We start from the raw sequence: 27,891 nt of genomic DNA on the forward strand, positions 1-27,891 counted from the left end.
AACAAGTCAAATTCCTCGTATGCGAGCATACTTGACCAGTAAATGTGCTTCTGGAACGCGTACATTTCATTGTCCTGAACTACATTTCGTCCTCCGGTTCAAGTTGAATATGTTCATCTCCTTTGTGCGTAAGGATCGCTGCACAAAACTAAACATCTCGGCGTTTACTCAGCAACACCCACCTATGACGTCGCTCTCCAATTCTCGCGATTAACCGGATGCGAAACTCGCGCGCTCGGCATGTATACGTCATTTAGCGGAGACGCATTTTTCTTTCCGGTTGAATTAAAAGTGCCGGAAGAGGCGGAGATCTTAATGTTTCATGAAGGTTCACAGTCGCGACTGTCTCAAGGGGGGCTTTTTTCCTTTGTAAATGCTCGCCACTTTTTAAGCGCTCATTGAGACATCCAAAACGGTGAGTCTGGCAACCTAAAGATAGAGGGAGTAAGGAATTTGTTACGTTTAGGAATCCTGGTGCGTTTTGTTCCCTTTTGTTTGATTCACCGTTGCCTGTCAGTGCGCAAGCTCTGGATTCGGATTGCAGAGGCAGACGGGGGTAACTGCTGCGAAGAAAGGGGCGTGGATGTCGCTAAATGAGAACTTGGGAAGATTTTCTAGAATCCCTTCTCAACCTGGGCCGCCGAAGGTTCGTACATGTTCGTGGACCTTTACTGCACTGTCTTGTTTCCTTTATGCTGACCTCGGACCGGAGTGACAGCCCATAGCGGGTCTCGCTAGTGGTCAGACGCTGGCAGATTGTTCACCCTGTCATCTCTGGGGGCACACAGCTCCGGTCATCATGAGGTACAGTTTTAATCGTTGTCTGCTGTAGACTATCGCTGTGTGGAATGTGGACCTATCCAATGCTGCTGCTTTGTAATTTAGTTTTCTTATAATTTTAAAATAGCTACATAATTGAAGGTAACGTCGCAAGTGTATAAATATTCAACATTAGGAATTGGGTGATGAGTTCTTGCATGTGTGTGACTCGTAAAGGAGCTAACATAAGTATATATGTTATAACGTGTTTTGCGTTATGTAGCATGTACATGGCGAACAAGATTCCAGGGCACATTACTTGTACAGTACAACTTTCTTAAGGCGATATATGTGGGACAAGATAAGTTCCCAGTATGAATTGTTACAAGGCTACACCACCGTTCTACTTTGAGTCCTTGACTGGCGCCCTGTCCAGGGTTTGTTCCTGCCTTGCGCCCAATGTTGACTGGGATAGGCTCCTGCACCCCAGTGACCCCAGTTTAGACAATGACTGTATGAGTGTCTTGTCACAGGTCATATCTTTGTACTTGAACATTAAATTGCTATTTTTTTATATTTTGTGGTTTCTTCTTGGGGTTTCACCAGTTCTCAATGTGCTGTATATTTTCAGTTGAAAGAATCGTCTGCTGAAGACTTTCATTTGACATTTATGTGTTTTGTTTTTTGCATCCATATCACGTATGAGACTTCATTAAAGTCTTGTCCTGGATTTGATCTCATATCAGTCTGTATATCACATCCATCCATCCATCCATTATCCAACCCGCTGAATCTGAACACAGGGTCACGGGGGTCTGCCGGAGCCAATCCCAGCCAACACAGGGCACAAGGCAGGAAACAATCCCGGGCAGGGTGCCAACCCACCACAGCTGTATATCACATGTGTTGTCTTATCTGCAGATCAGATGTTTGGTGTCATATCTGGCCTTCTGCAATGTACAGGAAAACAAGTTTGTTGAGAATTGACTGTCTGGATACTCGCTGTGTTCTGGATTCTGATGGTTTTCCTCATACACTACCTGTCAAAAGGTTGAGACACCCAGAAATGTTTGTGTTTTTGATAGGAATTTGTACATTTTTATAATAAGATGTCCTTAAATTGACTTAAAAAGCACAGCCATGCCATTATTAGTGTTTCTAATGTAATGCTGAGGTGTCACCCCTTTGCATGGCTGCACTCAGGTCTCGGGTCCTAACCCTAAAGTGGTTTGTCATGTGCCGTGTCAGAGTGTGATCCTAACCAATGGGTATTACTGCTTGAAATGACCGACGTTTAGTGTAGCATTCCCAATCACTGCAAAGCAGCCATTCCTTTTCTGTCCTAATGATGATCCCCCTTACCTTGTACAGTATGTTGTGAATTTCCCCTTGGGATTAATAAAGTATCTATCTATCTATAAATACTAATTGGATAGAATCATCATTTCACTGTTGCAGATGACATTGGTATTAGTTGTGTTTTTAAGGAAGAAGCCATCTGAGGACCTGTAAGACATCAGTTTCTCACACTGCACCCTTTCATGTGCATATTCTCTTATGCAGCTGTGCATCTGGGCCACCTTTTTCTGTCTTTGATAGGTCCAGTTTGCTGTCTACTCTCAAGACAGTAATAGACACCTTTGTAGGAAATTGTCAGTTTTTTGGCAGTTTGTAAGTCACACAGAATGACCTTTTATACTGTGGGGTTGGGAAAACTCCATGACATGCTTCTGGAGAAAGCAGCTTAGTTTTGGCCTTCTGTGAACCCAGAAGTGAACTTGAGGACCTCCAGTACCTTGTAACCCAGGGAAAGACCAGTTACTTGCATTACTGAACAGAATAACGGGTCAGTGGTGCTAATGTAATGGAGATAAAGGTTTCTCTAATAACCAGTTAGTATTTAATCACGACTAATTAAGGATAAGCTAAGGGAGTTGACCATTAGGACACTGAAGGGATGGCTGCTGAAAATGGGGCTCATACATATCTGAATAATAAACTGAAAATCTGCTGTGGAGTCGGTAGATAAATCCTTCGACTCCGACTCCTTAGTTTTCGGTACTTCTGACTCCGACTCTCTGTATTTAATAAGCTAATGTATTTTCCATGTTGCTTGAAAGAAGACAACATACACGTCGTCATTTAACCACAGAACTACTGGCTAGGAAGCCGACTCTCTATCATATTGGCCAGTTTAAACAAAAGACAAGAACCCCTGAACACACATCAGGCCACAGCACACACCTCCACCTCCATCATTACACTTGTTTACACTCAAATGAATTTGTTAAACACATTAAGTCTGAAATAAAATGAAAACCCTTTTTGTAATGTACCATAATCCAGATTAGAATATGTGAATGTCAGGTTGTATAACAGCTCAGCTGAACTTCACACTAGTAGTAACACACCTCTGCACTGGGCTTTGTTCTTACATCAGAGAAGCACTTAATTATGACTGTTGTTTGTGAAATGGGACATTTGAACTTGCTGTATTTTTTTTCATTACAGTTTAAATTTATTAGGAGTCAGAGTCCAACCCCGACTCCAGGTACCCAAAATTGTCTCCAACGCCTCGACTCCACAACCCTGGTTATAGCCATTATACACACTAGTAATTTCTTGGCTGTACTTTTAAATAATGGTATCTTGATAATAAAAGGTGTTCATTTCTGTCCAACGCATTAATTTTTCTGGGTGATTCCAAACTTTTGACTGCTAGTGTATGTGTTTTTTGTCTTTTTGTCCATATCGTGTGTGAGATTCTGTCCGTTTCCTGTCACACTAGTTTGTGTGTCACATACGTTGTCTTTTGTGCTGATCTGATGGTTGGTGGTGCATCACTCCTTCTGCAATGTACAGGACACACGTTTGTTCAGAAATGCCTCCCTGGATGGTTGCGTCTGGCTGTGTTCGTAGATTGCGATGGTTTCCCTCTCATAGATGTGGAAGTGGTTTGGCTACCCCGGTGGTGAATTTCTTCTTGTCCTGTTTTTCTTTTTTTGTATATGTCGTATTTCATGACCTATTAACTGGGTCTGGGTTACTCTTAAAGGAATATCTCTTTAACAGGACATTCCCAGTTATCAATGGGAATGTTTGAGAATTCCATTGCCTGTCCATCGAGGGTTGTTGTTTTGCACCCAGCGTGTCTGGGCTCAGTGGTACAGCATTACATCGAAGGCCTTTGTAGAATGCTTCACAGAACAACACAGGCATACCTTTTAAAACAAAAGTATTAAATAATTGCATTTTGAAACCATTAAATGTACTAGAAATTAACATGTTTACATTAGTAAAGATGAACTGAATTGTAAAGTAGAGTAGCCAAGCAATATGAGAGGACAAAATAGTTGAATTGGACAGGACTCTTGACCAATGAATGAGTCAGGTCTGCAGTTCAAAAATGCAAACATTAAGTCCGTTCTCCTTGAAAACATGAGAATAAACATTTTTTTCTAAACCATCACTACAACCTACATAGGGTCGTCTTCTTCTTTTGGCTGCTCCCGTTAGGGGTTGCCACAGCGGATCATCTTCCATATCTTCTTGTCCTCTGCATCCTGCTCTGTTACACCCATCACCTGCATGTCCTCTCTCACCACATCCATAAACCTTCCTCTTTTCCTCTTCCCTGGCAGCTCTATCCTTAGCATCCTTCTCCCAATATAGCCAGCATCTCTCCTCTGCACATGTCCAAACCAAAGCAATCTCGCCTCTCTGACTTTGTCTCCCAACCGTCCAACTTGAGCTGACCCTCTAATGTCCTCATTTCTAATCCTGTCCATCCTCGTCACACCCGGTGCAAATCTTAGCATCTTTAACTCTGTCACCTCCAGCTCTGTCTCCTGCTTTCTGGTCAGTGCCACCGTCTCCAACCCATATAACATAGCTGGTCTCACTACCGTCCTGTAGACCTTCCCCTTCACTCTTGCTGATACCAGTCTATCACAAATCACACCTGACACTCTTCTCCACACTCCATCCTGCCTGCACTCTCTTTTTCACCTCTCTTCCATAATCCCCATTACTCTGTACTGTTGATCCCAAGTATTTAAACTCATCCACCTTCACCAGCTCTACTCCTTGCATCCTCACCATTCCACTGGCCTCCCTCTCATTAACACACATGTATTCTGTCTTGTTCCTACTGACCTTCATTCCTCTCCTCTCCTCCTCATATCTCCACCTCTCCAGGGTCTCCTCAACCTGCTCCCTACTATCTCTACAGAGCACAATGTCCTCGGCAAACATCACAGTCCACGGGGACTCCTGTCTAATCTCGTCTGTCAACCTGTCCATCACCAGTGCAAATAAGAGAAGGCTCAGAGCCGATCCCTGATGTAATCCCACCTCCGTCACTCCTACCGCAGACCTCACCACGGTCACACTTCCCTCGTACTTATCCTGTACAACTCTTACGTACTTCTCTGCCACTCCCAACTTCCTCATACAATACCACAGCTCCTCTTGAGGCACCCTGCCATATGTGACCTACATAGGGTAAGTAACATAAATATCCTTTAATAAAATCCATAAGCTTCTTCTCAGAGCTGCCTCACTAGAGAGGAGTAGGAACGTCACATTCCAGAGTGAGCAGACTGAGACACCGTGTAGCTGAGGTGAAGCCCAGTTGCATTAGTAAGACCAACACTTGTGCAGATTTTTGTTACTGTGAGATAAGACGTTTGTATGCTGAGACACAACTGACGTGCAGCAGATCACACAACTTTCTGACTATCATTTGTAAATGAGCGCATTTTCTTTAACTTTCTAGACTGGGTTTAGTTTCAAAGTGCAGCGTGTCCTGGCCTGTCGTATCACACCGAGTGTAATTTCTTAAATGACACAAAAACAAACAAGAAAGAAGTTAGTTTGCTTAAAGGATAAGTTTGGTATTTTTTGAAGTTGAAATTATTTCTCAAATATTTTTGTATTTGGCATGCAATATTGTGCTCTAAAGGTAAGCGGTCACACTAGGACTTTACAAGGGGGTATGGGGCATGGAAGAAAACCTTAAAAAGCTTACCAGATACATCCATGTTTCAAGTCAAGACAGCTGTCAAATATTGATCTGCGCTTTCTGTGTTTGTGACGCTTGTTTGTTTGTGACAACAAAAGGGATCTGGAAATAATCCTTTTATTGTATGTAACTAACCACGTGGCACGAATAGTTTACTGTCATTTGGGAGGAAACCACACCCCGAGTTTGGTGAAAGGTTGTTAGGCAGGAAGACAAAGCGCACAGTTATTACGCATGGCTGATATTCTTTTAAAATGAGTTATGAGTTTCATAATATTGTTTTTTTTTTTTTTTCTTTTATTTCAAAAATGACATGTATATACTGTTTTGCAGGGTGTGTTTGTATAATCGTAAGATGCAAATCGATAGTCAACAACTGTCTTGGTTTGAAAACTGAGAGTATTTGGTAAGTTTAGAAACAATTCCTCTGTGCCCCCGAGACAATGAGAATGTTGCAGCAATAACAACAACAACACCACTTATTACTTATAAGTAATTAATATATAAGTAACAATTACTTATTTCTAGAGCACATTTTCATACAAAAGATGTAATGCTTTACAGGTGGAGAAAAACAATATAAAAATAAAATTAGGCAATACTAATTAACATAGAATAAAAGTAAGATCCGATGGCCAGGGAGGACAGAACAAAAAACAAAAAGAAAAACCCAGATGGCTGGAGGAAAAATAAACAAAATCTGCAGGGGTTCAATGGCGGTTCTGATCGGGGCCGTCGAGAGAAACTGAGCGTGGAGTCTGAGTGTCCCGATAAAAAACAAAGATCCAGGCCTTTAATGACCTCTTGGGCACGGCCATCAGCAGGGTGTCTGTCTGCGGAGAGAGTGTCCACCTCGTCGGGAGGTTTACTTACCTCGGCAGTGACATTCATGTCTCTGGTGACTCTTCCTATGAAGTCAGTAGACAGATTGGGGGGTCATGAGGTGGTCGCTGAAAAGGGGTGTGAGGCTCTCCTGATGTCTATACAAAAAGACGAAGGTCCAAGTCTTTAGAGTCCTGGTGCTTCCTGTCTTGCTATATCGTTGCGAGACATGGACGCTATCCAGTGACCTGAGACGAAGACTGGACTCCTTTGGTACTGTGTCTCTCCGGAAATTCCTTGGGTACCGTTGGTTTGACTTTGTGTTGCTCATGGAGTCCCGAATGACCTGCATTGTGAGTGAGTGCACTCGTAGAGGCCTCAGCATCACTTAGTGTGGTGGTTCTCAAACTGTGCGGTGGGTCCCCCTAGGGGGGCACGAAGTAACAAAAAGGGGGGGTGCGAAGATGTGAAGAAAAGAAAACAAGAATTGAAAATATGAAAAATACAATTCTTGAAACCAAAACAAATTAACTTAAACTACATTTTGATACTAGAACAATAAATATAGAGTTAGATAAATGTCGATAAAAGTTAAGTAGGTATAATAAAATATGCATCTATGATATATCATTAATTAAAAAAGAACAAATCGGGTCACGAACATCTCGGACCACGTACAAATCAGGTTACGACTGAAAAGTTTGCCAAACTTTGCGTCTGTTCATGACCACACACTCGGGTGACGAACAAGCCAGTTACCCTTCCGGTTTGTACGCGCCGATGATTTCTGCACGTGTTCAGTCTCTCCCTGGGCATTCCTTGTGCAGCGAGAATGAGAGCGAGAGAGAGCCCAAGCCGGGGTGTTTTGGCAGACACTTGATGGGGCAGAAGGAAGCGGTCGCTCCAGCTGAGCGGTCAAGGAGCTGGAGTGACCAGAAGAAGTAAGTAAACATTTAGTTTACTGTTACGCTATGCATTCTATGGTATAATTAACTATTTTTGTGCTTAAACATCTTTAAAAAAAATCTATATTTAAATATAGCTCATACGGTCCGGAACGGATTAATTGTATTTACATACAATCCTATGGGGGAAATTACTTCGGGTTGCGACCAGAGTTTTGGAACGAATTACGGTCGTGACCCGAGGTTCCACTGAATGTCAAATTAGACCGCCTCTTGACAGCTTTTCAGTACAGTTTCATTTTTCCAAACTGTCGCCAGCTTGCTCTTTCTTTGTCCATATGAAGGTTTCATAGGTATGACGAGTTTGTTGGTGTGGTCTGTACAAGATCTGACATAAGACACACAAGCCTCACTTTTCCTTGAGAAGCCCAAAGCAGTTCCACGGTTTTCAACTTGTTGTCAAACAATTCACATGTAATTATAAAATGCACGTTTGTCTGGCTATTCTTATACGTTGGGTCTCAACATGTAGAAATAACAGCATTTTTTCTGCATGGGTCCCCCTGTTTCATGATACCAGAATGTTTTGGGAAGTTTGACTTCACCGGCGTTTGATTAGTCGGGTGTGTTTAGCTGCTTCATCAATGTTGGTGTGAGAAAGCTTTTGTCATCAAGTCTCCCTTCTAAGCTTTTGATCACCCATGGAAGTTCATTGTGCCATTTTATTAACTTGAGGTCCTGAGTTGAAGCCCTAAGGAGGCTGAAAAACGAGAATAAAACCCTGACATCAGCCAAGCCTTATTAGGGTTACGAAAATCAACCGTGTGAAACATTATTAAGAAGAAAGTGCGAACCTCTGAGCTTAGTAATCACAAAAGGACTTGTAGGCCGAGGAAGATCTCCACTGATGGTGACAGAATAATTCTTGTCATTTTGAGGAAAACAAATCCTCCATTGCCTGTCGGACAGGTTAGAAACTCTCTTCAGAAGGCAGGTGTGGATTTGTCGATGACTGCCATCCACAGAGGACTTCATAAACAGTAACACAGATGTTACACTACAAGATGCAAACCACTAGTTGATCGTAGATGCTGGGTGCCAAGATGACAGTCCGCCGAGAGAGTCTGCTGAAGTCTGAAAAAAAGGTCTTGTGGACAGATGAGCCCAAGATGTACTCTGTCAGAGTGATGGCGAGACCAAAGTGTGGAGATGAAAAGGAACTACCCGAGATCCAAAGCAGACCACCTCATCTGTGAAGCAGGGTGGTGGTGGTGGGGGGGTGTCATGACTTGGGCATGTATGGATGCCACAGGTACTGGCACACTTCTCTTCACTGGTGATGGAACTGCTGACGGCATTTGCACAGTGAAATCTGAGGTGTACAGAATCATCTCATCTGCTCAAGTTCCAGTAAATGCTTCCAAACTCTTTGGATGGAACTTCACCCTACAACGAGATAATAATATCAAACATACTTCTAAAGCAGCAGAGGTATTTTCCAAAGCTACAAAATGGAAAATTATTGAATGACCAAGCCAGTCACCTGGTTTAAATTTAATTGAGCAGGCCTTCTATATGCCGAAGAGAAACCTTAAGGGTACAAGTCCCCAAAACAAGTGGGGACTGAACATGGCTGCATTAGAGACTTGACAGAGCGCCACTGGAGAAGACCCTCAGCACCTGGTGATGTCTGTGAATGGCAGACTTCAAGCAGTCATTGCATGTAAGGGATATGCGACCAAAAAACTAAACATGACAACGGCTTTAACAGACCTGCCATTGCTGTCTCCTCAAACACTATGGTGCCTTGAAATGGAGGGTCTATGCATACATAGTGCTGCAATTTCTGTGTGGTGAAACCAAAATATATAAAGTATGAAAATGTCCACTCTAATCACTTGTGAATTTTTTGATGACAAAAAGGGACAAATCATGGAGAAAATGTGTCCTTGTCCCCAACAATATGGAGGACACTGTATGCTGAAGCTTTAATGCAGCATACATGGCTGACTGGCATCACCTTATCCCCTAGTCGTTAATATTTTCATATTATTCCTCTTCTGTAGACCAAAACTGCCATCTGCTTTAACTGTAACTCTGTCACATCCTTTATGCATGTTGTCCGTTTTTCACTAAAGCTCATCCTCGGCTGAGGTTATGGCGGATAACAGCAGCTCAGATGATTCCTTTGTGATTTTTAAGGGCAAAGCATTTTGACATGAAGGCAGCAGGTTCCTGCTGGCTTCAGTGTGATGCCACCCTATGATGAAAGGCAGATTTCTTGGCTTCAGGTTTACTCCGAGGGGGGCACGTGGTTTGAGGTGGGGTGGGACTAAGTAAATCTACCACAAATTTTAATGTTTGTTTTTTAATATGCAAAGACAACGCTTTTTACTGCCAACAATCTGCAGCACTGGACCATAAAAGCAAATTTTACCTTCAAAATATCGGGGCAGATTTACGCCAGTGTAAGCCACTTCATATTTTATAGAATTGGCTGCCAATACTTTAGTTATCTAAAACCTGCCTTTTCCTTATTTTTTACTTTTTGTGTTTTAGCGCTGATTGTCCTTTCTCCTTGCCATTGAGTTGTCTACAAGAACTCACTACTCAAACATTCTGCCATTTTGACGGACAATATTAGGGATGGAGGTGTAACTCATGTTGTTTTTTTGTACTTTCATTTATGGAACTACTAGTCGTGAATGTTATGTAGGAGAAATCGCATATTGTAATGTGCCAGTCCCCTCAAAAAGCAACAGTGACGGTGGCTGCTGCACATTAAGGTTCTTGTAAAGTGGTGACGAGTGAAGCCCTCTGAATTTGCTTCACCTCGAGTTCAATGAATTTGGCGAAACGCTTTGAAGTTGGTATGGAAGGAGAAACCGCACTAGCTGTGAGTGGATTATAAGGTTGCAGTGGGAGAGGGAAGCATCTGCCAGTGACTCTGGGCCAATTACTGGGACCATAAATGTGACCCGAGATGATAAAATGAATAGAACTAAATATCAGAACAGAATAATTTCTTGCGGGCAGGAAGCGTGAATTCACTGAGGTTTACACATTTTCATGGCCGCTTTTACGGCTTGTGGGCCTGACAAAGATCACGAGGAGTACAGGTCAGTTAGTAAGACCACAAAAGGATGAGAATAGTGAGTGAAGTAAAAGGGCGAGCAAGAGGCAGGCAGGTTGAAGACGGGCTTATCTTATTATTTTGGAGGTGCCCAATAGGCAGCTGGGTACACTTAATATCTGCATTCAGAATGAGAAGCCCATCATACGGGATCGTCATGGTATCAAGTCAGGTCCGCACTATCCGTCTACTTTTTACTTTCTCGTATACAAATTATTGGGAAAGTGTTGTAATTGTCCAAAAATTTGACATCGAGGTTTTGATGGATCTCGATGTTTTAAGCCTACTTGTGTCCGAAAATACCATTTTTGGAATTGCAGTGGTGCCTTGACTTACGAGTTTAATTCGTTCTGTGACGGAGCGCGTAACTCAAATTACTCGTATGTCAAATCAATTTTCCTCATTGAAATGAATTGGAATGCCATTAATCCGTTAAGGACCCCCAAAAAACACCGCAATTTTTTTGTTACGTGTTTTTAAATAAGAAAAATGTTCTTATAAATAACGAATATTGTATAAAAACACAATACAGTAGAATGTACTACAATAAACTGGTTTTATTAAGTTATAATGTACGGCATTTACCTTGGAGATCAGACGACTTGAAGATGCTGATGGAGGTGGAGGAGGAAGGCTGAACTGAACAACTGAATCCTTTTTGCTGCGCCCTCCTCACTTTCATCTGCAGGGGTTTTCTTTTCTGACTTTAAGGCTCTGGGGTTTTCCGAATGATAAACGAGCAGCGGTTCAATCTTGCAGTTGCCGCTCGTATTGGCGCACAGTGCAAGGGTTAGCCTATCCTTCATGGGTTTGTGGCCTGGCATCCTCTTCTCCTCTGCCGTTATATAAATCCTCCTTGGCATCTTCTTCCAGAAGAGTCCTGTCTCGTCATAGTTGAAGATTTGCTGGGGGATGTATCCTTCGGCTGCTATAATTCCGGCGAAAGTTTTGAGTAATCCTCAACTGCCTTCATATCTGCACTTGCTGCCTCACCATGCCTGACAACGGAGTGAATGCCAGTCCTCTTTTTAAAATTTTTGAACCAGCCCTGACTGGCTTTCAATGGCTCGCCCGATGCCTCGTCCGTCGAAGTGCCTGGGTTCTGCTGCAGCAAATCAGAGTAAATAGCTTGTGTCTTCTCGCAGATTATAGCCACCATCACGGTATCTCCTGAGAGCTGCTTCTCAGTCAACCACACCATCAGCAGCTTCTCCATATTTTCATGGATAGATGTCCGCTGTGTAGAAATTATTTTAACGCCCTTGGCTGGCGTTATAGCCTTTATCGACTCCTTCTGCTTCAGTATAGTGCAGATTGTAAAAGTGCTACACTCGTACTGCTTCGCCAAGTCGACTACACGCACACCTTGGTCATGTTTTTCGATAACTTTTCTTTAATTCAATGCACATCATCCGCTGCTTCTTCTCAGCACTGTCCTTCGCACTCGCTTTCTTCGGACCCATGATTGGAAAATCAAAGTTTTGCAAAATAACTGCAAGCACAACACTGATGCTTCCATTGCGAGGTAACCGCTTAAAGTGAACAAATGAGACACGGGATGCTGGGCGGATGTTGCGGCGTTCACTGTGCGAACTAGCAGTGGGGTATCAGAAGCTGACTCGTAAACTGAATTTTAGCTCTCAACTCAAAGCAAAAAATCGGCCGAGAGACGGCTCGTATCTCAAAAAACTCGTTAGCTGGGTCTCTCGTAAGTCAAGGTACCACTGTCTGTCTGTCTCTGTCGGTGTGTGTGTGTAAACACACGATAATTTGAGTACACTTCGGTCAACCAAATTTTGCATACTAGTATTGGGTACAAAACGTAGATTTCTATCAACTTTTGGGCTATTTCCACTAACCGGAAGTGCTACTTTACCTTTTATTCATGCAGCTTTTATTTGCTTGTATAATAATTGTTCAATATATTATTAATCTGATTTTGATTTGTTGTTGATGGGTCTTTAATGTCCATAATATAAAAGTATAATCATTGTCTTATGGGGATGGATATTTGAGGAGTAAACCACATCTGATTATACGAGAAAGACGAAGGGAGACCACTCCGGACTTTTTTTGTTTTCTCCTTTACTGATGCAGTAGTATTTCAATACAAGTGGCTGGAATCTTTTTATTTACACCTTAATTTTTAATTTTCATTAAATTTTAATCAAATAATTTTTAGACATTATGTGTCACACCGGCAACCCCGTAAGATGGAGACTAATTGTATGACACAGTGTGCCGTCCCTTTAAAGTGGACATTTTAATGTTTTGTAATAAAAGGAAAATCAGAATTCCGAGTTTGTAGGATAGGTAGACATTTCTAGAAATACAAATAGGAACTGGTTTTCTTCGTTGTCTCTTTAAGAGAGTAATTCAGCCACCAGTATAAAATGGCCCAGAAAAGGTCTGGAGTCAGGTGTGTGAGGAGGTCAAGGGCCAACTCCAGTGTTCGGCTTTAGAGCAGCGAGGGGCTAAAAGTCAGTGTGCCTCAAGTGACAGTTTGATATGGTGTGTTCTTAATTATTTGAGTGGTTTTACTTTTCATGGGGATTTTCAATGTTTTTATCTACTCATATATATAAAATCCTAAGCCTTAGGGCTCGTTTATACTTGACGCTCAGAACGCGTAACGCGCACGCATCATGGCTACCATGCATACCCAGCGTTCATTTGATGTGTCCTCTGAGCAGGTCCTCAGAAATTAACGAGACGCGTGTGCGAGTTGCAGTACCAGCAAAAAGTTGGGGGGCACAGTGTGATGATGAGTTGGAATGTGACGTCAGAGTCTCTGTTTACTATCGACATGTGACAGAAAGCTGCTTTGAGGATCCTACGAGATCGATGTTTGATGAATGGTTCGATGTGGTGAAGCAAAATGCCGACATACAGATGCATTCATGGTGCTTTTATATTCAAGCGTCGCATATTCCCGATCGTAATGACACGATACATTTTAAAAGTCTCACATACCGTCTTCTGTGCCGTCTTTTTTTTTTTTTTTTTTTCTGGGATTTCCTCCTGACCTGACAGCAATAGATCACCACACAGAACACATTACATTTATGATATTCCAACTCCCTGCACATTTAAAATCCTAAGATTTATACTTGATATCACTTTCATGATGAAATGCATTAAAGTATGTATGTTACATTTTACAGATAAATCATTAATTTAGTTTAAATACTGAATACTGTTAATTGTTACACACAAGGGGGTGACACAGTGGCAGAGCGTTAGCGCTGCTGTCTCGCAGGGAGTCACGTCGCTGATATTCCCTGCCTGGAGTTTCCATGTTTTCCTGCTGGGTTTCCACAGTGAGCTCCGGTTTCCTTCCAAAGATGTGCAGATTTGGGGATTTGGTCCCGCTAAAATGACTCCAGTGTGTGTTTGAGTGCTTGTATTCACCTTGCGATGAGCCGATGCCTTGTCAAAGGATTGTTTCAGCCTCGTGCCCAATGCTTGCTGGAATGGACACATCTCTGGATTGATTGATTTAATCATTAAACATCCTTTTCAGAGATATTGCGGTAAGGTGTCATCGGAATTTAATGGGTGTTCCAGGCAATTCACAACGCAGAGAAGCCGAACCTGTTCTCACCGTGATAATATCTCGCACTGCCACCTGCTGGATTCCTCCAGATTTACGTAAAGTACGCGCGCAAGTATAAACAGTACAACGCTTGTGTAGCAGGAGCATCCGCTGCAGCATGCGTCACGCCGCGTGAAGTATAAACCCGGCCTAAAAGTGCAACGATTTTATGTCACGTTTTTTGTCGCTTTAAATCTGGCTTATTTTAAAACCTACATATATATGTTTGGTATCATTTTTTTCAGAATTTATCGAACTTTGATGTTGTCAGATTTTCAGATTCTTACTCCGTCTTTAAATTATAAACTAAAAAATATCAAGAACTCGTGTCCCACGAGACGAGACTTAACCAAGAGTGCCAAGAGATATAACCATGCCTGGGGTCGGAAATGAAACACAAACAGTAGAACAGCTGCTGTACAGGCTTTTAAATGTTCGTAGCACCGCACAAGATGCAGATCACGTGACACGGCAGCAGCAGTAAGCCAGCAGCTGATTGAGCAAAGAGGAGGTAAAAAAAACAAAACAAACTTATTTCTCATTGTATCAGCGTTTAAGAGGAGCCGCCGCGTCTCTTTGGGGTGCGTTCAGCCCCCCTCTTAACAACGCGAGTGGCAGACTGGCCACAACTGGGGGGTGGACGCCAAAGGCGCCGTGTGTGTGTGTATATATATATATATATATATATATATATAATAATTTTTAATGTTTGACACTGAAGGTGTTTTATTAGTAATTAAGTTATTTGTCTTGTTAATAAATTGGGGCTTGTCGTATTTTTTCTTTGCTCATTTTTGATTTGTTGCTGCACGTTTTGCTGTGTATGATTTCTGTTTCATGTTGTTGTTTTGGTACAATTTCACGGGTCTCTTTTAGTGTGCGGTTGGTTTGGTTTTGTTTTTTTAACACATAGTTGAGGGATTCCACGTGTATTTAAATACTAGCTTTATGCCTTGAAGAGTCATTATTTTTAAATTGTATTTCTGTATACATCATTTGTAATAAAAATCATTGTGCGACTTGCTAAAGCCCTGAGTATTTTTGAATGAAATGCCGGTCCTGTGCTACAAGCTGTTTTATTATTTGCTTTAATGAGAAGGACTTGGCATTAAACAGCAGTCGGGGATCTCCGGTTTAAGAGTGAATGAGACAGAATCAGATGCAGAACAGCACCAGAAATGGCCTAAAAAATAGAAAAATTACTCCAAGTACACAAAAGACTAGTAGTTCCATAAAATAAACTACATTATGAAGGGAGTTGTAAGTTTTACTAAATAAGTTAACAATTCAGTATTACAAAATGGTTGATTGTGGTAGTGAAGTGCAAAAACAAATCAGTAAAATACAGGAGCACTGCACAGCGTGTCCGGAGTAAGTCGATGCCAGAAGTAGTGTGAGTATAACAAGCAACTATACTTTGACAGTCGAATTTCGCCATCGAATGAGATCTTTTTCCATCCATCCATTTTCCCACCCGCTGAATCCGAACAGGGTCACGGGGGTCTGCTGGAGCCAATCCCAGCCAACACAGGGCACAAGGCAGGAACCAATCCTGGGCAGGGTGCCAACCCACCGCAGGACACACACAAACACACCCACACACCAAGCACACACTAGGGCCAATTCAGAATCGCCAATCCACCTAACCTGCATGTCTTTGGACTGTGGGAGGAAACCGGAGCGCCCGGAGGAAACCCACGCAGACACGGGGAGAACATGCAAACTCCACGCAGGGAGGACCCGGGAAGCGAACCCAGGTCCCCAGATCTCCCAACTGCAAGGCAGCAGCACTACCCACTGCGCCACCATGCCGCCCGAGATCTTTTTTTTTTTTTTAATTTTATTTAAATAAAGTTGAATCATAATCACAATGGCAACATTCAATCTGAGAGCCCTAGTCCCAGCAGCAAATGTTCCCAGAGACAGCACTTCTGGAACACGTACTCATGGTGCCGAGCAGCCAGCTGCCGATCGAGCAGCTTATCTGTTCCTGGTCTTTCTGAACGCACTGCTGAGGACATTCAGACATGCGCATGAAAGCACAAAATAATTGAAAATGGGAATACGGTCTGTAGTGCACAGCACTGCTTTAGTGATGGCTGCTGTTTATACACCCGTGTCACAAAATAATTTGCTTCTTTGAAAAGTTAAAAGACTGAAAGTACTAGATGAAAATTAATCGAAATTCAGTTGAAATGTTTAGAGAGTTATGTGCTCGATCATATCTGTAAGATGAAACTGCTGTACTCGAGCGCTGACTGTAGTTGGTAAGAATAACAAAGAAGTTCAGGTTTTGATGATCTGGACATCGGAATCTCAAGTGCATAGCAGATCTGCTCCTGAGAACTCATGGTTGGATTTGGTAACGGTACTCGGCATAAATGAGAACACACCAAAAGACTTTTCAGAAAATCATCCGTCTCCCTATAGAATGAATGCCGTCTATGAGATCCTATACCAGGGGTCCTCAATCACAGTCCTGGAGGGCCGCAGTGACTGCAGGTTTTTGCTCCAAACCAGTTGCTTAATAAGAAGCACTTATTGCTCAAGTGACAGTCCTGCTTCACTTTAGTTGTCTCGCGTGTTATGATTTTGAACCCTTATTGCTTATTTTAATCTTAAACAGCTGTATCCTTGGTTTTTAATTAGCAATAAGATGCAAATGACAAAAGAGACCACTATTTCTCCATTTAGCTTGTTACCTGTGTGTATTTATCATGCACTATTGGGTTTAATTAAATACTTGGAAGGAAAGTGAAGAGAAACAAGTGAAGGACTGAGAATTACTCCTCCATTTTAGCCTTCAAATCATTTGGATGATATCCTTAGAAAGGGGAAGAAAATCTATGATATGAGAATGACCTGACATGGCAGAGTTAAAACACTAACAAGCCATGAAATTAAATTATTGGCAAGAATTGCTTTCTAATTAAGCAACTGGGTTACAACAAAAACCTGCGGCCCTCCAGGGACTGTGACTGAGGACCCCTGTCCTATACTATAGAACAGTCCAGAAAATCTGGTTTATTGGTTGCAAATGAGATTTGTATGAAGAACCAAATTGGAATTTTTTTTTTTAACAAAATGATTTAAGACCATGGCACAAAAATGAGTCCACCCCAATTAACACTCGATAAAAATGCTAACTAACAGGAACTCAACAACAGATGAGTCTAATCGATCAACACACAGATGACGACCAGGTAACTGACAATTTAAGGGTGGTCTTTTAACAAGTAGAATCCCCTCCCACTCAATACTCACAATAATGGCACCACATAGAGGGGGAATGTTACAAGACTTGAGAAAGAATGTCTTTCTTTACACGCACAAAGTTGAAAGGCTATAAGAAGATTAGTAAAGCGTTGCTAATCAGTAGGAATACAGTAGCAAAAGTGCTTCAGAAATTCAACAAAGATGAAGCTGTCTGAGACGCCCAGGCCGTCCATGGAAGCGAACAGCTCAACACGAGCATTTTAGTGATACAAAGAGTTGGGGAATATTGCCATGGTAGTTGGCTAAAGCAGTAGAAACCCAAACTGGGGGATGACTGTTTCCCGTGACACAGTGTGACGTACGCTTCAGAGGAGTGGCATGCAAGAAAGTGATCCATGAAGGAGGCCACTGCTAAAGCCCGTTTGCAAAAAAAGCCAATTTAGCATTTGCCAGGGTCCATGTTGACGAAGATGAAGACTATTGAGACTTCATACTTTGGAGTGATGAGACAATGAAACCTGCATGGTTCTCACAGTAAGGCCTGGTGTTGTCCGTGTTCTTCTGTGGTGTTGTATGCATGCTGTAGGTGTCTGGGATTTGCACTTCATTGATGGCATCATGAATTCACAGATGTACTGTGAAATACTGAAGGAGAGGGTGTTATCATTCTGTGCCCTTGGTCGCGGGCACTCTCTCTACATGGTAATGCCCTGAAACATACATCCAGGGCCACTACTGCATTTCAGTTGCCAAGTATGTCATCCAACCTCGACCCAATGGAACACCTGTGGGGAGTTCTGAAGAGAGAAGTTGAACCTCATCCTCCATCCAGCTTCCATTCTCAGAAAGAGCTCATTCTGCAAGAATGGAGAAAGACAGACATGGCAGTATGTTGCTAACTTGTCCATTCCATGTCTAGAAGTGTTTGTGCTGTTCTTAAAAAAAAAAAAAAAAAAAAAATATATATAATAATATATATATATATATAATATATAATATATATATATATATATATATATATATAAATAAATCATGGAGGCCATACAAAATATTGGATTTGGTGGAATTTGTTGTAGGGTGTATTCATTATTGCAACACCTCATTTGAATAACGTGTTATTTTCTTATCCTAATGATGTTGGTGTTAGAATGGAAGGACTAGGGGAGATAGCGTGCTCAGCTCATTGTTTCCCCCGGATCACTAGATGGCAGCCCCCCTGTGATGCAGGTCATCCTGGGTAATGTTGTTCTTTGGCTCAGTCCTTTTGGATTCCGTGGGTGCCGCCAGGGGGTGTTTTGGGAATGCGCAAGCCCCACTTATTTGGGCTCCCACCTCATCCAGACGTGCTCCTGGGCCACGGTTACAGGGTACCAGAAGTACCCCCGGGTGCTACATAAAAGGAGCTGACTGCCTCAAGCTATAGGAGCCAGAGTGGAGAGGAAGGAGACAAGGAGGGAGAAGGTGGGAGAGAGAGAAAGACAAAGAAGAGATGACATGACATTTACGGAGTGCTGTACTGTATATTGTTTGCTTTTGTAACTCTGCATTTGTGCTGTGGGAAATACTTATGGGAAGCGTTTCACATGAGTATTGGCAAGCTGAGTCCAAAGCCTGTGCCGTGTGTTTGGGGAGCTGGAGTGCCCCCTTGGTGGCCGCTAATAAATATATCTATAAAATCCAACGTCTGTATGCTTTTCATGAGAGAACTACTTAATGGACTTAGATTGGGTTTTTATTTTTCTATAATTTGTTTGAATATTCCGGATGATTTTGTGACTTCTCTCATTGTGTTAAGTATCATAGTTCGCTTGCAGTACCGATTTATTTGCACGAATCCGAGAAACATGCAGTGGGCCGAGTGGAGCTGGGCTGGGCAGGGCCCTCCTCACTCACGCAGCAGGCTCAGGGTGTAAACTACCTCTGCTTAGCTAGCAAACGAGAGAACTACTTAATGGATTCAGATCGGGTTTTTTTTCTATAATTTGCTTGAAGTTTCCGGTTGATTTTGCATCTTCTCTCATCGCGCTAAGAGTCCAAGTTCGCTTGCAGGAGTGATATATTCGCGCTAATCCGAGACAGAGGCTGTGGGCCGAGGGGAGGGGGAAGCCCGACGTCGGGAGCTGGGCAGGGCCGTCCTCACTGGCCTTTTTTCACTTCTACGCGGGCGACGGCTAGTTAATAACACAAATGTTTAATAGAACAAAATTTTGTCAAAATTCTTCAAATTGCTTTGATGCTCACTGAGATATAAATAAAAATTTAAATTTTCAAAAGGGTTGTACTTATGTGGAGTACTGTATTAGGTTAGGTGCTTAGAATCATTGATGGGTTAACAGTAGTTTTGATTTGTTTGGAATTAATTTTGCTTTTAGCAAAAGAATCTGCATGAGATGTTGGGACAGTGTAGTTATTAGCTAAACAAACAGGCTTGATGGACTGAATGGTCTCCTCTTGTTTCTTGTGTAAGAGAGTTCTGCGCTACACTCTTAAGCTACATGAAGCAAGTGGTCTTCTCACAGTTGTTCCCAAACTACCGTAAAGCAGTGCTGGGCGATATACCGCTTCATACCAAAAAACGTTTTTTATTTTTGTTATGATATGGATTTCTTATACTGCAACACTGGTTTATATAGGCTAAACAATGTTCGGAACGTGGCGCAGCGGGAAACTGTTTACAGGGGACCTTTTTCACTGCTGCACTGCTAAACACGCATGCAATGGAGTACATGCGTTAGTGGAGGTTTTGAACGGTGAAAATAGACAGAACATTCTGAAACTGAAGCTGTAGCAGACGATAAAGTCGAGCATGGTGACACAGAAGAACGTTTGCTGAAAAAAAGGAGTCACATCCATTGCCTGGAGATACTTTGGTTTTAAAAGGTCAGATGTGGACCATTATGTTCAAATGTGTGAATACTGTTTCTATACTGCTGGGTAACACTGCAAGCCAAGTTGTACTTGTTTTATTTTTTTTTTTTTCAATGCTGTGTAATGTACCTGGGTACTGTGTAATAGTGTGACGACATGTTGACTTTATTCTCGACATTTCTACTTTAATCTCAATGCTTATGTCGAGATTAAAGTCAACATGTTGACTTTATTCTCGTAATTTGTCATTAAAGTAGAACATTGTAAACTAATCTTAATCTTAAAATATTTAATTTACTAGATTTTCTCGAACCCCGTCATAAGCTATGTAGCACATTAAATGCTTTGTGTTAAGTGTTCCCCGACCCAGTTGTTAATCGCTACGCGCTTCTTGGACTGACTTCTTCTTGTACTAAGAGCAGGCGCAGGCAGCGATCGCCAAACAGAATCCATTCACTTTATTATATTCCTGCTCTCTGAACATTTAGAATGCCAAGATTAATACTTGATTATCATTTTCATGATTAAATGCATTAAAGCAGGTATTAGTCATGTGGGGGCACGGCGGTGTGGAGGTTGCACTGCTGCCTTGCAGCAAGGGGGTCCCGGGTGTTCCCTGCCTTGAGTTTGCTTGTTTTTCTGGTGCTTCAGTTTCCTTTCAAAGTCATGTAGGATGTGGGGTTTTGTTCTGCTATATTGACCCTGCTGTTGTATGTGTTGCTCATATTCACCCTGCGATGTGCTGGCGCCCTGTTCAGGATTTGCTCCTGCCTCGCACACAATGCCTGCTGGGATGGACGCAACCCTGAATGGATGGCATAATTAAAAAATGTATAATGAAGATTTTTTTTAAGTTCTGAACACTCCGTGGTCTTAAGTTTATAACTAGTTCACAAAGACGTTTATCGTGTGGTGATTGGTTATGTGGAGAAATTAAAAGGAAGGATAGGAACTGGGGATTTGGTCTGTCAGACAGACAGCATGCATGCAATAAAGAAAGCCCGCTCAGAAGAACATCCATTGAACTTGTGTTTGTGTCTCCGACCACCAGATCACAAACCCAACATTTACACGATATTTAATTTAAACCAGTGCGATACCCATTCAGACATCCAGTTTTTTGGAGCCTTGTCACTCCTGCCATAAAGTTCGCTACACTGAATGTACACCTGGGGACCCCTTACTGCGAGGGAGCAGCACTACCACCTCACTACCGTGCATGTTTAATACCTGCTTTAATGTATTTCATCATGAATATATCATCAAGTATTTATCTTAGCATTCCAAATGTTCAGAGAGCAGGAATATAATAAAGTGAATGGATTCTGTTTGGCGATCGCTGCCTGCGCCTGCTCTTAGTGCAAGATGAAGTCAGTCCAAGAAGCGCGTAGCGATTAACAACTGGGTCGGGGAACACTTAACACAAAGCATTTAATGTGCTACATAACTTATGACCAGGTTTGAGAAAATCTAGTAAATTAAACATTGAGTTTAGTTTACGACATTCTACTTTAATGACAAAATAAACTATGAGAATAAAGTGGAAATGTCGACTTTAATCTCAATATCAGCGTCGAGATTAAAGTGGAAATGTTGAGAATAAAGTTAACAGGTCGACTTTATTCTCGACATATAGTTTGTTTTTCTTCACTGTGGCCCTAATACGCTTTTGTAGGGCTATAGCACAAGTAGAATTATAAATGCAAGTTGCAGTTTTATTATTTATGTATACTAGAGGGCTTCGCTCACCCACCCCCGGGTTTGGTTTACCGGATATACATTTTAAAGAGATTATTTTCATGGGAATTGTTACATATGCGTTATTTTCACTTTTACTTTAAAACTTTTGTAAAAACAATAATAGTCCTTTATTTCCGGCCCCGGGTGTGGTTAAATCTCTTTCTCGCAGCACGTATACCGATGCTCGCTGCTCATGTTGTCTTGCTGCTGCTGGCGAGCTGCCTGTTATGTTTGTCGCGCTGCGCGTCAGTCATTTAAAAGCCTGTACAGCGGCTGTCCTTTTACCACTTCTTGTCGCTGCCACTCCCGTTGTGAAGGGAGGGCTGAACGCACGCTAAGGAGTTGCAGTCGGATCATCTGCTGGCTTCCAGCTACTGCTGCTGGCAAGCTGCGTGTTCTGCTTGTCGTTGTTTTAAGAGCTGGGAGCACATGGTGTCTGTCTGCCAAAAGCATTCCAACAACTGCTTGGTTAGATGTCCTGAACTTGTTTTAAATGTTGTCTCACTACCTTGTCTCGCGGGACGTCAAATTGCAATCTGTTGACACCAAGTCTCGTGTTTGGCCACGGAGCTTCTCACGGGGACCTTAATCTCTTTCATCTTGCGGGTGTTTTAAGTGTCTCCCGAGAAGATCACGTCTCGTCTCCCTTCCACCAAGATTTTTTTTAATAATAGAGAGATAGCTTATCTTGAAGCAAGGTCCATATTAATTTGCCTTACTGATGGTTCAGTTGGTAAAGATGTCATCATCAAGTTACACTTGTCTTATTTTTATTTGGTGAATACTGTGTAATGCACCTGGGCTTGAAGTCTTGAAGTAATAGTGCAATTTCCAGTAATAATACTATCATTTATTTTGTTGTTATTATTTATTAGTTTAAATATGCAGTTTATTGATGGTAAACTTGTTTAAAAAGTCACTTTAACGTGTCAGTGGACAGAGATTGTTAACATTAACAGAAAGTGTAGTTGGTTTACAAAAAATATTTCCTATTTATTCCTTTTCTAAGACGTGTTCAATGCAATACAACTTTTGACAAGCACCTCTGGATATTTTACTAAGTCTAAATGCCTCTTTGGATGGTTGAAAATATACAATACGTTTATTTTTGTGTAGCCCAAAATCACACAAGTGCCGCAATGGGCTTTAACAGGCCCTGCCTCTTGACAGCCCCCCAGCCTTGACTCTAAGAAGACAACAAAAAAACTCCCCAAAAAACCCTTTTAGGGAAAAATTGGGTTCAAAGAGAGACCCCTTTCCAGGTAGGTTGGGCGTGCAGTGGGTGTCAAAAAGAAGGAGGTCAATACGATACAATACAATATACGGAACAGGACAAATCCTCAATACAGTATAAAGTAAAAAGTTTTTTTTTTTTTAGAAGTAAAATAAAATAAATTCTGCTCCATACTTCTAAAATTTTTAACAGTAGATGATATCACATAATAAGATTTGGATATTTTTAGAGTCCTGGAGACCTCATCCATCAAGCTGCCTCCCCCATTTGGCCATTCCACGGCTGAAACAGTGCTGGGCCAGCCAATCTGATGAAAGGACCCCTCTACCCCATGATTCCTGTGATCCTCCATCAGAGATGACTTTACCTTAGGCAGGCAAAACAACTTGACAGGTGGGCCATGTCACCAAATGCCACATTTGAGTACCGATAAGAGAAACAGAATAGGTGAGGGTTAGTAACAAATTCTAACTATCATGTTACTTATGGTTTAGTGCTAATGACTAACAACAGAGATGCAGTCTGTACAGTTAATCAGCAGCTCTAGTCAGGGTGTGCTAAACTGAAGTAGTGAGTCTTCAGCCGGGATTTGAAAGCTGAGACCGAAGGGGCATCTCTTATAGTGGCAGGCAGACCATTCCACAGTTTAGGGGCCCTGTAACTAAAATATGTTGTCAAAATTTTAGTTTGTTGTTTGCAAAATTGGTTCAATAAAAAGGTTCTATATTTTGACTGCAACTGTCATGCAATGTGATTCCTTCTCTTCATTAGTGCCACCCCCTTGAAAACTATCACTTTATGGGGCCATGCAAACTTTTATTAATAATTGTGTGCACATTAAAATGTTTATTTTGTACAATGTACAATTCTCATGACAGTGGAATAGGTTATTCTTAGCCAGTAATTGCAGTAAAAAATGTGGTTAACATCCACTCATGCATGGGAAAAAAATACCGTCAAATACCGTGAAACCGGTATTATTGTGAAAAATACCGTGATATAGAATTTTGGTCATTCCGCCCAGCACTACCGTAAAGCACACATTTCTTTACTTTCATTCAGACGCAAAGAGCCTTTTCTTTGTTGTTGATTGGGGTTGTTCTCTGGCCAGTATGTCATTCTCCTCTTCTCTTTCTCTTCAGGTCATGGATTTTCCAGGACACTTTGACCAGATCTTCCAGCAGTTGAATTACCAGCGACTACATGGACAGCTGTGCGACTGCGTAATTGTTGTGGGCAGCCGTCACTTCAAGGCACATCGCTCTGTGCTGGCGGCCTGCAGTACCCACTTCAGGGCACTTTTTACTGTTGCTGAAGGCGATACCAGCATGAACATGATCCAGTTAGACAGCGAAGTGGTGACAGCCGAGGCCTTTGCGGCTCTAATCGATATGATGTACACCTCCACGCTTATGCTGGGCGAAAGCAACGTCATGGATGTTTTGCTAGCTGCCTCACACCTCCATCTTAATGCGGTGGTAAAAGCCTGTAAGCACTACCTGACTACTCGCACTCTGCCAATGTCCCCCCAGGGCAGCACCGGTAGTGACAGAGCCCAGCAGGAGCAGCAAGCTGCCAGCTCTCGTCTGCAGCGGTCTTTTCTTTTGCAGCAGCTGGGCCTCAGCTTGGTGAACTCCCCATTAGGAGGGCAGAATGGAGCAGAGGAGACCAGCTCCCTGAGAGGTAGTGGAGCAGGAGTAGTGGAGCAAAGAGCATCGTTTCCTATCCGTCGATTCCATAAGCGCAAACCTTCAGTGGCAGAGGACAGACCCAGACAGCGGTTACGAACTTCAGCCGCAGTAGATGACTCCATGATTGTCACAGACGTTGGCAGTGTAGTAGATGCAGAATCCCACAACCGAGAGTTTTTTTCCCCAGATTCCATTAAACTTGGAGATGGACCTAAACCAGATGGTGACCTCTGTGGCATTTCTTCAGTAGACAATCCAGACGATAACACAATGTTGTTTGAGCAGTCTTATGGGGCGCAAGAAGATTCCCAGCTGCCTAGTCAGTCGGACGTTGGCAGCAGCACGTTGCCACAGCAGCCTCTCGGTGGAAACGCTGGAGATGATAGCAACTTTCAAGATGTTGCTGGAGCTGGAGAAAAAGATTTGGGAGTTGGTGTTGAGAAAGAAGAGGATGAAGAGCACATGAGAGTAGTAGTTAAGAGTGAACCGCTCAGCTCCCCAGAACCACAGGACGAAGTAAGTGATGTCACCTCACAGGCAGAAGGCAGTGACCAAGTGGAACCTGGTGCTGATAAGATTGAGCTGAGCCCAGAGAGCAGCGATCGCAGCTTTTCTGACCCCCAGTCCAGCACAGACCGTGTGGGTGATATTCACCTCCTGGATACGGCTGGTGCTGGGGCTAATGGGCCTGGCATAGTTCCCTCCAGCAGTGGCAGTCTGGACAGTAAACAGGTATTTAGCATCTCCAGCTTCCTTAACAAGGGAAGAGTGGGTGGCAGTGGCTACATAGCAGCAGGGGGTAACCAGGGTACCGACGACAACCTTCCTAACACTACAAGTGGAGATTGCCGCATGGAGGGAGATACTGCTTATCTCATGAGTCCGGAATCTGTAAATGGCCCGGCCCACCATCACCTCCACAACCACTTGCACCTTTCTGGTGAAAATAATCCATTCAGTGATTCATCAGACGGCCATTTCTTGAGGCCTATGCAAGACACCCTTGGCCAAAGCTACCGTGGAGCTGATCACTTTGCTTTGGACTTTCAGAGGTCCAGTTTGGGCTTACGTTCTATCGCAAGGCCCAGCAGAGGCGGTAATGGGCCCCTGGGGATGGGATTTCCAAGTTATCGCCGTATCGCCCCAAAGTTGCCAGTGGTGGGGGCTTCTCTACGTATGGATGGGACGCAATTGCAAGATCCGTCCTCTTCCTCCTCGTCATCTTCTGCTGGAGTCGGACCTCATATGCTTCTCAACGGGGCATCGGGTTCAGGTTATGATAGTGGTCAGCCAGTGGGACCTCCTCAATTGACCAGGGCCTCGGCAGACGTGCTTTCAAAATGCAAGAAGGCTCTTTCTGAGCACAATGTACTGGTGGTGGAAGGAGCACGGAAATACGCGTGCAAGATCTGCTGCAAAACGTTCCTTACCTTGACAGACTGCAAAAAGCACATAAGAGTACATACCGGAGAAAAGCCCTACGCATGTCTGAAGTGTGGTAAACGCTTCAGCCAGTCCAGCCACCTTTATAAGCACTCAAAGACGACTTGTCTCCGGTGGCAGAACAGCAACCTGCCCAACACGCTGCTCTAATGCCTTCTTTCTGTCAACGTGTCATTCCGGACCCACGCGTGAAAGCACAGATGGAAAACCACCTCTGTCTTTTTGGTTTTCAGAGTTTGTGAGCAACTTTTAGTATTTGAAAGATAAATTGTAGCAGACTACAGTTGTTTCATTTTAGGAAAAAAAAACAACATAGAAACACCGCTTTTTATTTTTTTAAGCCTCTTATTCTATATCGGGCATACTTTAATATTTTGATATAAGCCGTCAAAGAGCATCTGGTATAAATATTAGCCTGTTAAAGACCCGTATTTAAGACCTACAGCCTAATATTTTCTGATTACTTTTTGTACTGAATTGACTTTTCTATTTTTTTTTTTGTTTTGTTTTTTTCCTCCTAGTATGTTTTGCACAGTAACTTTAGTTTGACGTTGCCGGGGATGCAAAGTGTTATTGTAATGATAACAAGATTGCCCTCTAGCTGCAGACAGGAGAAACATCCGCTCCGAAGAAAAACAGGGTAGTGATAATTGGTGTAGGAGACACGTTTAGATCATTTTTTAAATTATAAGAAAACAGCTTTGACCTAATCTTTGGTTTTTAAGAGAATTGTGCAAATACAGGGTGCTGAAGTAATAAACAGTTACAAACTGGGGGGGCGACAGGAGATGTGTATATAATGCATATTATCTTGGGGTTCAGTTGTTTCCTTTTTCGCTGAAATGAAACTGTCAATCGACTAGTGAGTCTTGTTTTGTGTGTGCATTTCCGAAGCAGTATTTGTTTTTCTCCAACTACATTATAAATGTAGAAAATAACTTCATTTTCTAAAGTGGGTGAAATGAGATAATTAGCTTTTCCTGTCAGTCTCCCTCTTGTCCTTCCTCCACACGTGGTACTGGCCATTACAGCCACAGTCATTATGTTTGGGATTGGAACTTCCTATTGGAAGCACTGTTTATTCCTAATGGAGAAAACAAAGAATTTGATAATATTGTACAGTATTTTATATTTTGTTAATGTTTCAGTACAGATCACTACTCAGAATTATTTTGAGCCCTTGGGGTGGAAAGCGATAAATACCGGCTTGGAATATATTGGTCATTTAACAACAACTAAGCTTAAAAGTCATAATGCTGGCTTAACTTTTTTCCCCCCAGGCTTTGGCCTTGCATAATCAGCATACAGAAAAGTAAAAATGATATCTTTGTCTCAAACTGTAGAATAATGTGTTTGTACAGTCCATCCTAATTAAACTGTCATTCTCAAGGAGCGATGCCATTGTACGTGTAAATCATTTAACAGCTGCTAGCTCAGTTAATGGTAGACCAATGGGTTCAGG

The 27,891-nt window shown here is 42.4% G+C and overlaps 2 protein-coding genes across 2 annotated transcripts in view; both read left to right on the forward strand.

Annotated features, from left to right (window-relative positions):
* The window catches only part of LOC114654912 (baculoviral IAP repeat-containing protein 1-like), an 828,238-nt gene that overhangs the window by 706,070 nt on the left and 94,277 nt on the right, over window positions 1-27,891 (forward strand). The window lies entirely within an intron of this gene.
* On the forward strand, window positions 285-27,821 carry LOC114654918 (zinc finger and BTB domain-containing protein 5). The gene is made up of 2 exons (XM_028805776.2): window positions 285-415; window positions 24,438-27,821. Exon 2 carries the CDS (start codon window positions 24,441-24,443, stop codon window positions 26,577-26,579), a length of 2,139 nt encoding a protein of 712 aa, XP_028661609.1. The 5' UTR covers window positions 285-415; window positions 24,438-24,440; the 3' UTR covers window positions 26,580-27,821.

The sequence above is a fragment of the Erpetoichthys calabaricus genome, chromosome 7 (assembly GCF_900747795.2).
Source record: "Erpetoichthys calabaricus chromosome 7, fErpCal1.3, whole genome shotgun sequence".
NCBI lineage: Eukaryota > Metazoa > Chordata > Cladistia > Polypteriformes > Polypteridae > Erpetoichthys > Erpetoichthys calabaricus.